The sequence below is a fragment of the Tupaia chinensis genome, unplaced genomic scaffold (genome assembly GCF_000334495.1).
Source record: "Tupaia chinensis unplaced genomic scaffold, TupChi_1.0 Scaffold000054_1, whole genome shotgun sequence".
NCBI classification, from domain to species: domain Eukaryota; kingdom Metazoa; phylum Chordata; class Mammalia; order Scandentia; family Tupaiidae; genus Tupaia; species Tupaia belangeri.
In genome coordinates, this window is record NW_006159512.1 from 113,170 (window position 1) to 124,379 (window position 11,210).

At 37.5% G+C, this 11,210-nt stretch overlaps 1 protein-coding gene across 2 annotated transcripts in view; it reads left to right on the forward strand.

The window, feature by feature from the left end:
* The window catches only part of NEDD1 (NEDD1 gamma-tubulin ring complex targeting factor), a 58,457-nt gene extending 50,280 nt beyond the window's left edge, over positions 1-8,177 (forward strand). For both annotated transcript variants that reach the window (XM_006141366.2, XM_006141365.2), the window contains 2 exons: positions 6,076-6,142; positions 6,546-8,177. In XM_006141366.2, the coding sequence (XP_006141428.1) occupies positions 6,076-6,142; positions 6,546-6,650 (172 nt within the window). In that variant the 3' untranslated portion in view covers positions 6,651-8,177. The remainder of the gene's footprint in view (positions 1-6,075; positions 6,143-6,545) is intronic.
* The last annotated feature ends 3,033 nt before the right edge of the window (positions 8,178-11,210 follow it).

Below are 11,210 nucleotides of genomic sequence, written 5' to 3' on the forward strand. Positions count from 1 at the left end.
ATGTTGGAAAGATACTCAGTTTTTCTTGATACATATTTCTTCTTAATGTTTAGACATATTTAAAAGTATGTTTTGAAATGTTAATTTTTGTTTTTAAGAGAAAGGATTATTTTGGCATTTACAGTGTGCCTAGTATATGTACCAGTTAGTGAAGGATACAAAAATGAAATGGTCTTCTCCCAAAGGTCTTCTAGTTTAGCTGGGATACATGTAGCATGTCTTGTTACGATAATGCATTTCTTTTTTTCTTTGAGGGCTTTTTGCTATAGGGCTCATGCTCTTGCCAGACAGACGGAGAGAGACAGAGAGACAGAAAGCAAGAAATCACCCCCCAGGGGGGATGGCCACACTGCAATTCCTTCTCCTCTATTCTCCTCTTGGGATCTTGGGCACACATGTACACGTGCCTGGTGTGAGTTTTAAGCCATTAGGTCTGGGACTCGACCCGTGGCCGACTACATGGGAGTCCAGCGACATAGCCATTATGCTAACTGCTGGTTCCATGATATGCATTTCTTTAGTGTAAATTAATTCATTTGTGATTAGTAAACAGGAATATAAAGAATATTAGAGAATTTTGTCCACTTGTGTAACTACAGCCAAAATAAAGTACTTGTGGACACAGCCGAATGTGGCATACTCCGTCAGTGTTCAGCTCCTCTTAAATCACTTCTGCTTGACCATGTGCTCTATGTTAAGTGTATTGTTTTGTAATTATTCCTCATCTTTATGCCTTTTAACCCTTGTCTCTCTAACTTGTCAGCCTCAATCTTTTTAACTTTCATTCCCTTCCATTGAGTAGCCATCAGTGTTTTTATGGTAAAGATTCTTACTATTGAGTATTCATTGTATTTTACTGTATCTTTTTAGCCCTGCTTGTGTTTTTATTAGGCCTTGTTTCTGTTTGTGCTTTGATTACGGTGTTGCATAGGTTTTGAGTGCTCTTCTCTAACCCCTTTTCAGTCCTGTTACATTTAATCAACAGTTTTAAAGAAAATGAGGTTTTGTTAAGGAATCTATAAAGTATATTTGCGGCATAATAGCAGAAATGTCTGGATATAGCTGACTGTTATGGGAACAAAGGGATGCTGAAAACACAGAAAGGGAGCAGTTGTTCTGCTGAATTAGATTTAGAAAGGTATCACTAAAGAGATTTTATGTTACACTGATGTGAATAGAAAGAACATGAGCAGAAGCAAGATTGTAATTTCTAAGAATGCTTGCACAGAGGAGGTACTCTGGCAAGAGCCCAGGCCAGCAAGGTAGCAGGAAGGCCTTCACACAGAGAATGGAGAGCCCTCAGTGTGTGAGCACAGAGTAATGTGGTGTCATCCATTTATCCATTCATTTAGTAGACATGGCTGTTAGCTAGCCACTGGCTCGGGCGACTCGAAGGCAGCGGTCCCAGGACTTCGCTTCAGCAGGCCTGGGGATCTGAGTTCTGGATGACTGAAATCCATGTGTTTTACAGCCCAGCTGCCAGCTTTCTGGGCTGCCAGAGGCTCATGTTTTTAATCTCTAGTCTGCTTCTGACTTTCTGTGCCTCAAGTGAGGTATGCCTGCCCCCTCCCAGCCTTGGAGGGTGGCCCCAGCACTTGTGAAGGCTGCAGTGTCCACGAAGGGCTTCTCCCGAGTTTTCCTGCCTTGCCCTGAGCCTTCAGCATGCCCTGCATGTCCGCACCTGGGGCGAGGGGTAGGGACGTCTCTCAGCTCTTCCGTCCCTCCCTCAACCATATGCAGCCTCTGCTGGGCCTCGCTGAGGACCCAGAATTGCTCAGAGGATTTCTGTAACTGCCCTTGGTCTGCCCCAGTCTTCATTAGGCACAGGTACTCCTGTCACCGAGGGACTGAAGAGGGTGTCGTAAGACTCGCTTTCAGGCGTTCTCCCTCAGTGAGAGGGAGGACCTGCTGGCCGCTCCGTGATGCCTGATGTGCTGCAGAGGAGTGACTCCGTCTGCCCCAAGTCCTCGCCAGGCTCCGTGCACTGCGCCTTAGGGGTCTCTCTCAGCCCTCTTGCTCTGCCTGCCCCTTGTTTTTCACATAGGCGCTCAGTGAAGGTCCATGGGGAAGAACTGTGAGTAAATGCAGACTTTCCTTGTGCCTGGGCCCCTTGGGATTCTAAACTGTCATGCAGTCTTCAAATGACCTTTAAAAAGCTATAAAAATTTCAGCCAGATCTGTTTACTCTATCAAGGGCAGCTTTCTCCTGTCACTGCTCTGTTGAGGATGAAAACAATCACTGGTCTTTTTTTTTGTTTTGTCTTGTTTTTCAGGGAGGATTCATTTTCAGGATTTTAGTTCATTTAGATTTGTTTTCATTCTTAACTCTGGTTGCATGTATAATTTTATAGGTTATCAGACCTGTTCTCATTATTTGAGTTGAAAGATAACATCGTAGGTGGAAGTCTACACCAGTTTCTGTTGCCTTTTAAGAAGATTTAAGTTCAGGGGCCAGCAGATGGTAGAATATCTCCTACATGGTCGACTGTGGTTTGAGTCTTGGACCTGGTAGCTTAAAACTCACACTGGATGTGTGTGTGTGTACATGTCCAGAATCCCAAGAGGAGAATGGAGGAGAAGGGATTGCAGCATGGCCATCCCCCACCTCTGTGTGTTTGTGTCTGTGTGTGTGTGTGTGCGGGGGGGTGTGTGTGTCGTGATTTATCACTTTCTGTCTCTCTGACAAGCACATGTACCCTGTAGCAAAAATTTCTCTAAAAAAAACAAAAAAGAAGATAGAAGATTTAAGTTCATTTTAGAAAGCAGATCACCTTGATCAGTAGTTGCTTAGGTTTCAGGTTTTCTTAGGGCTGTTTTATTTCTGCTTTGCCTAAGGTTTAGTCTTTGTCCTCCTAGGACAGAAGCTGGATGACTGACTGGCGTGGTCCCTGTTTCTTTTTACCTTGGTGGGTCTTGAACTTTTGTATCTGCTTTGCCAGCATCGTAAGGCTTCCAGAATACCTGCCCTGCTCTTTAGCTGCTCTTCTATGTTTGTTCTCCTGCCGTCTTAACCAGGGTAGCGTTGCTCAGAAGTCAGCAGATGTCTTGAAGGGAAATTGCAGAGTTCAGGCTTAGTTTCCTCCAGGCTCCCCTCTTGAGGATCTTGGAGCTTCCAGCCTTGACTGTCTTGGTAGTCCCAAACTATAACACTCCCAGACCCAGTGAGTCTGTCCCAGCCGCAGGCCACCCCTTCAGCTCAGACTTTCTTCACCACACTGGAGTTGCACGTTCCCGAGATGAGAGCGTAGGTAACTGCTTACCTAGCGGACTCCTCTTCTTGGTCAGACTGTGGCCTTAGAAGTCTTGGCTACTTTGATGATTCTTTCATACCTTCAGTTTGTTTTTAATGCAGCTTTTATCATAATTAAAAGAAGTAGAGAATTTTTTTAACATTCTTACAGTTGTAACTGGAAAAATACTTAGAAATAAACTTAATCAAAGAAGAAGCTCTTTATAGAAAAACATTTTTTTAAATAGAAATAAAAATCAAAGGTGAAGCTCTTTATAGAAAAACATTTTTTTAAATTTATTTATTTATTTTTTGGGGGGAGAGGCATGCACTAAATCTATGCTTCTCAGGCTGGAACCACATGTGAGGCCTGTGTTTTAGTCCTAGCCTGACCTAAAGGCGGAGAGTGGGGGTGTGCACCTGTACTCCCAGTGACTTGGAGAAACTGAGGCAGGAATCAAAGGTGAAGCTCTTTATAGAAAAACATTTTTTTAAATTTATTTATTTATTTTTTGGGGGGAGAGGCATGCACTAAATCTATGCTTCTCAGGCTGGAACCACATGTGAGGCCTGTGTTTTAGTCCTAGCCTGACCTAAAGGCGGAGAGTGGGGGTGTGCACCTGTACTCCCAGTGACTTGGAGAAACTGAGGCAGGAAGACTATGAGCTTGAGCTGACCTGAGCAACATAGCAAGGCCCTGTCCAAAAAAGAGGCTGTGGTGGTGACATATGCTTGTAGTCCCAGCTGGGAATCTCAGGCAGGAGGACCATGACATGATGAGACTATTTCTTAAAAAGTTAATTCAACTTTTTAAAAAGATTGGTAAATTCGTCTCCATTATTAGGTTAATAAATTTGAGTTTATTGATAAGAACTGTTCATTACAAGATACCTCTAACAAAGTAAAAGAATAAGTAACATCTGCAGTACTATTTTTTTTTTTTTAAGGTTTTTGCCTTAGAGTATGTAGGCTTACAAGAGAGAGATAGTAAAAAGGAAAGTGAGAAATCCCCTCCAGGGGGCATGGCTTGTGCCATGGTTTCGTCTCGTCTCATCTCGTCTCATCCCATTCCTCTCCTCCTCTCCCCTCCCTTTCTCCTCTTCCCTTCTCTTCCACACATACATGTAAGCATGATTTTCGTTTCTGGATCCAGGACTTGAACTGCCATCGGCTATGTGGGAGTCCAGAACCTTAACGACCATGTCACCTGCTGGCCCTCTGCTGTACACTTACAATAAACAAAGGATCAAATTATGTAAAGAACTCTTAGAAAAAGACATGAACAGACACTTCACAGAAGAGGAATGGTTATGACCTTAAAAAAAGATGACCAACCCCTTAATCAGAGAACTGAAAATATAGTAAGATAGCCATTATAGTTATAACAGAAAATGGGAAAATATTGTAAAAAGTCTGGTAATACCAGATCTTAGTGAGGTTATAGAGCAAGAACTCTATTCGACTGATGACTGACACGTTTATCAATACTACTTCTTTGGAAAACAATTTGCATGATTTTGTAGGTTATACCATCTATGGACATTGACACTGGTGGGTTGGAACATCTAGACAAAGGTGTTTATAACAACATTGTAATAAGAACACTGTGGAAACAATCCAAAAATCAGTTGGCAGGAAAATGGATAACCAGTACAAACCAGTGAATTTTAGATACATAGAACATGAATCTTGAAATATGATACTGAATTATTTCTTAAATATAAGCTATATGGCTGTCTAGGTATGGCTTTGTAATTCTAAAAAGTGGCACACAACATTGCCTACCGATTATGTTATACAAATGTATTATTATTATTATTTGTGTGTGTGTGTGTGTGTGCGTGGCGGGGAAGCCACTTGCCACAGGGCAAGTGCACTTTCCAGAAAGACATTGAGAGGGAAAAGTGAGAAATCACTTTCATCTCTAGGGGGATGGCCACGCTACAGCTGTTTCTCCTTCATTCTCTTCTTGGGATTTCAGACACGCATGCACATGCACCCAGCATAATTTTCAAGCCACCAAGTCCAGGATTCGAGCTGTGGTCAGACATGTGGGAGTCCAGCATCTTAACCACCATGCCATCTGCGGGTCCCATAAATGTTTTTTTTTTTTTTTTAAAGTATTCCTTGCCTTATGAAAATTCAAGAGAATAACAACTTAAACCACCAATATTGAAGTGGTGACATCAGACAAGAAGACATTAAGAAGCTTCTGTGAATTTAGTAATGTAACTTAGAAGTTGCATGGCTTCATCATTGTACTTCTGAATTTTCATGTATTCATTTGTAGTCATGAATTGCATTTTATTAAGCCAAATTGTAACCACCCAAAAAGCTTCTTGCTTTTGGAAGTGGTTTTTTTTTTTTTTTTTTTTCTTTCAATAGTTAAGATATTGATAAGCAGATGATCTTTGTAACCTAGTAAATTTTTTGTATTTCACTGTAATATAAGTCTGTCCTTCCTCAATGAGAATTGCTATGTAAAGAAGTACAGTTCAGTAGAAATTCTGGAGGTAGTTTGCCTGGGTTTATGTCCTAGCATCACTGCTTACTGGTCAAGGTTGAGTGACTTTGGACAAGTTCAGGTTTGGCCCAGTTACTTTGTTGGTAAAATGAAGGTAATAATTGTGCCTAATCATGAAGATTAAGTGAGTTCTTATATCTAACGTATAATAGCAGTGCCTAGCACTTAGTAAATAAATGTTAGGTGCATTGGTATTTTATTACTGTAGTACGTATTAACATCTAATAATTTGAAACAATGAAGAAGTTGAGCCAGTTTCTTGAATGATCTAGGACTGGTTCAACCCTTACAATTCTAATGAGTTTTTTACATTCTTTTCTAGAGATGCATGCCATAGGGACATTGTGAATTTGCAAGTGGAGATGATTAAACAGTTTCATATGCAACTGGTATGTACAGTAATATAGAGTTGTGTGGCTCTAAAAAGAAAATCTTTCAAGGACATTATTTTTTACTTAGTTGTATCTAGTTGCTAAGATTAAATAGGAAGTTTTAGAAATTAATAAGCAAGATAGATTATAACTTTTTAACTTGAGATAGTTAAGGCTACATTTTCATGGCTTTTTTTTTTCAGTCAGTAAACTAAACACCTAAATGGATGAATATAAATCTCCGAAACATAATGATTTTACCAGTGATCTTTCATTTATATTAACAAATAGCAAAGGAGGGTAAGTAAATAGCGAGTTCACTGAACATGAGAGAAATGATACCTGAAAGTATGTAAAACACAGCTTGTCAAATAAATGTAAAATACCAATAATTTACAAAACATTTTCTCCTTTTCTCTAGAATGAAATGCACTCTTTGCTGGAAAGATACTCTGTGAATGAAGGCTTAGTGGCTGAAATTGAAAGACTACGAGAAGAAAATAAAAGGCTAAGGGCCCACTTTTGAAATTTCAGTGAATACCTTAATATTTTGTAATTTGGGAAGTTTCTGGCAACAAAGCACTACATACAATCATATTGTTTTTATGGCCTCTGGGGAGAAAACTTTTTTCTAAGTGAAAGGGTGTTGGGATTTTACACCAAACATTATTTCATCTTCTCTGTCAAAAATATTTATATTTTTGTATTAAAAATCCTTAGAGTACGTCAGTTACTTAATAGCAAAGTCAACAGGATCTTTATTTTCTGAAAGCTTTGGTAATACACTAAGTGCCCTTTTCTATTAGAGAAAAAATTTGTGCATAAAAATGAGTTGTGTATGTTTTTTAATAACTTTTAAACATGCTTTTGATTTAACAAATTGCCTTCCAGATTTTTTTGGGTAGTTGAGGTTTAAAGAGTTTCATATGCATTCTATTTTTATGGAGAAACTAATTTTAAGATGGCAATTGGTGTTTCTAAGCCATTGACATAAAGCACAGGGTTGGCTAATAATTATTTTGGTAAGATGAAGTCAGGTATGACTATTATTTATTACTTGTACATTTGATAAGACAATTTTTGAAATTTTGAATTGCACAGATTACTTTATACCTTTTTCATTTATGTTGTATTATACTTCAGACAAATGTCTACTTCTAGGTCATACTTTTTAGCTAACTTTACCTGTGAAAAACTTTTAAGGGTTTATAAGTCTCATCAAGAACTGTATATCCCTGATTATCTCATGAATTAATGACACGCAAAATTACACTGTAAAGTTTCAATCAACGTGACTCAATTTATAATCACTGAAAACTTCATATTAGATACTAAGTATTACAGTATTATTGCCATTTAATTTTCTCCTAAGTGAGAAGTGTGGATCAGTTTATTTTATGGTTTGTATCATTAACGTTCACTCTTTTTGTGCTGTGCATAGTATTTTTATATTATTGGCCTTACTGTAAAACTATTTAGAAAGGTTGACTGTCAGAAGAATTATACCTCTTTGGCAATAGGTAGATACATGCATCTACCTGCTGTGACTTACAGTTTAGTAGTATAAGATTAGGAGGGCTACTGGTTTGTTTACCTTCTTATTATCTCTTGGCCCAAAGATTTAGGTTTCATACCTTGTGTATAGATCTCCTGCCCAGTTTTGGCTTTTGAGATGAAAATATGTACTAAATTAAAATAAAATAATCTAGCTTAGTTTACTAACTTTATGGTTTTTCCAAAGTGATGAGAATTTTAAAGGATGTATTTAATAAATGTGAACATACTAATAATTCCAAAAATAAAAGCAGGAATATCACTTTTTCCTAGTGTGGCTTAGAGAATGCATTTGTATTGAAACACTTAGGGGTATTAATGTGATCTTTTCCTGACAGTTTATGAGAACATTATGACTTGTAACAAGTTTCCTTATATATCGCTATCAAATAGGTTTAGAAGACAATATGAGTGTTCTTTGCCTCTATGCCATTTTTAAATGTATTAATATTTTCCTATTGCCTTTTTCCATAAATGCAAATAATGTGTATTAAAGGAGCTGGGATGAATAAAACAATTTTAGTAATTTTATGTGTTTTATACGCCCAAAAAAAAAGGAAACCTGAATGAATTGCATTTTTTGACTCTGGATAAAGTGGAGTAGTGGGGCTTAGACCTGCCTTCACACCTGAAATTTTTAAAAAGGCAAAATATATGAAATAGTTGTCAAATATTGGGTATTAGGAAACACGAGATGATCATAATCCCTAAGGAAAGCAAATGAGATTAAAAAACTTGGTGAGCCCCAAACATAAGAAATAAGAAAATTATTGGGTTGTTAGAAAAGTCGTGAGATATTTTTCTGGTTTTCTATGCAAACATGCATCATGACTTATCTGATAACCCAATATATGAAGGTACATTATGATCATATTCCTTAAAATCAGCAGCGGGATTAATTCTTTAAAGAAACTAGAAAAAAAATATGAATAGAGATATAAGAAGGTTAGACAATGGAGTGACATCTTTAAAATATTGAAAAGAAATCTAAAGTTAGAATTTTATACCCAGTGAGAATATTTTTCAAAAACAGAAGTAAAATGAAAATGTTTTTCAGCCTTTGAAAAGCTGAGTTCATCACAAGTGGATTGTACCACAGGAAATGTTAATAAATACCTTATATCAGAAGGTGGAACCAATAGTTAGCATAATGGCTATGTCGCTGAATTCCCGTGTAGTCTACCGCTGTTCAAGTTTGGGACCCAGTGTGCCCAAGATCCCGAGAGGAGAAGGGAGGAGAAGGGATGGTGGCGTGGCCCTCCTCCCCAGCGGGTGATTTCTCTTTCTGTCTCTCTGGTGAGGCACGTGCCCTGTAGCAAAAACCTCTCCGAAAAAAAAGAGTAGGAAAATAATCCTACATAGATGTCTAAGACTATACAAAGGAATGAAGAATGCCCTGAATGGTAAATACATGCAAGCAAATGAATATAAACTTTTTGTTATGTTAATTTTTGGGGGGGTAAAAGACACAGTAGATTATTTAAAACAATAATGAAGTATTATGTGGTTAACATCTAAAGTGAAATGTATATTATGAAGGTGAGGAAGATGGAAATGAAAGTATTATACTCTAAAGTTGTTATACTAAATGAAGCAGCATGTTACTTCAAAGTGAATGGTAAGAATTATTTATTTATACAAAAAATAAAAATAATAACCAACAAAAGTGATAAAATGCAACCATTAAGAAAATATTTTTTAAAAGGCAGAAAAGGCAGGGAAACAAAGCTTAATTAGAAAGGGCAAATAGCAGGTATACACTAAGGTGATCAACATTTGGCCTGGTAGTTAAGATGTTGGACTCCCACATGGCTGACCACAGTTTGTGAGACAGACCCTGCTGCTTGAAAATCACACTGGACACGTGCATACATAGAAGAGAATGGAAGAGAAGGGATAGTGGCATGGTCTTCCCCTCTGGGGGCTGATTTCTTACCCCTTCTCTTTCTCTGTCTCTACCTTTCTGGTGAGCACATGTGCCCCATGGTTAAACATCTTAAAAGAGAAAAAAAAAAAAAACAGCACTAAGGTGGTAAACATATATAATCATATCAATAATTACATTAAATGTAAGCTGTCAAAGTTACCCTGTTAATTGCCAGATTAACCTTCCTTTTATTTATTTATTTTTTTAAATTTTGCTATAGGGCATGTTCTCTTGCCAGAGAGAAAAAGAAGAGGAAAAAATGAGGAAAGCATCCTTTAGAGGGGATGGCCACACTGCAATCCTTCCTTCCTTTCAGGATTTTAGGGACACGTGTACTTGGCATGTTTTTCAAGCTGCTGGGTCTGAGACTTGAAGCATGCAGTCAGCCATGTGGGATCCAGCTGCCTTAACTGTCATGTCACCAGATGACCAAAGTCTTGCTTCTTTTTCCAGTCTAAATAAATACTGAATATAAAAAAACCCTGCATTTCCCCCCCTTAATTGCTAGAGGTACACATATACTTGCACATAAAAATCAGTGAAACCAAGAAGTGGTTTTTGGAAAAGATCAACACAGATGACAAATACTTAACTAGACTTAAAAAAAAAAAAAAAGAAACAAGTTAAAAATGAAAGAGACATTATAACTGATGCCATAGAAATGAAATATGAGAGATAATTTCAAACAGTTATTCACCAACAGAATGAATAATCTATGGATAAATTCCTAGAAGCATAAAACTTAGACTGAATCATGAAGAAACTGAAAATTTGAACAGACCTATAGCTAGAGATTGAAGCAAGAGTCAAAAACTTGCCTACAAAGAAAAATTCAGGACCAGATGGCTTCACCGGATAATTCTTACAGTTGAAAGAAGAATTAATACGAATCCTTAAACACTTCCAAGAAGTGTAAAGAAGAGAAAACTCCAAAATTCATTCAATGAAGCCAGCATTATTCTGATACCAAAATCAGACAGACAGTAAAAGAAAACTACAGAACAATATCTTTGATAAATATTGATGCAAAATTTTAAAAATACTAACAAATTCAGTTGCACATTAGAATAATCACACATCACAGCTAAGTGGGATTTATACCTAGAAAACAAGAATGGTTTAACATATGAAAATCAGTATATTATACCACATTAACAAAATGAAGAACAAAGACCACATGTTCATCTCAACCATGAAAGGTAACCACTGCTATACAGCATAATACTAGAAGTTCTAGCCAGTGCAATCAGACAAGAAAAAGAAGTCATCTGAATTGAAAAAGAAGTAAAAACTATCTGTTTTAGATGTTTCTACCTTATAGGTAGAAAACTTTAAAGATCCCCCCCACAGAAATACACAAAAATAAAAGCAAAAACTAGCAAACAACAACAAAAAATTGTTATAACTGAGCATTTTAGCAAGGTTGTAGGATACAAACTCAACACATCAGTTGCATTTTTTTATTTTTCAAATTTGCTGGAAAGCACGTGTATTCGGAAAGAGAAAACAAGAAGGCCTCCCCTCAAGGAGAATGGTCACACTTCAGTCTCTTCTCTAGCTCTCCCTTTGGTGATTTTAGGTGCACACACACGTACCCAGTGTATT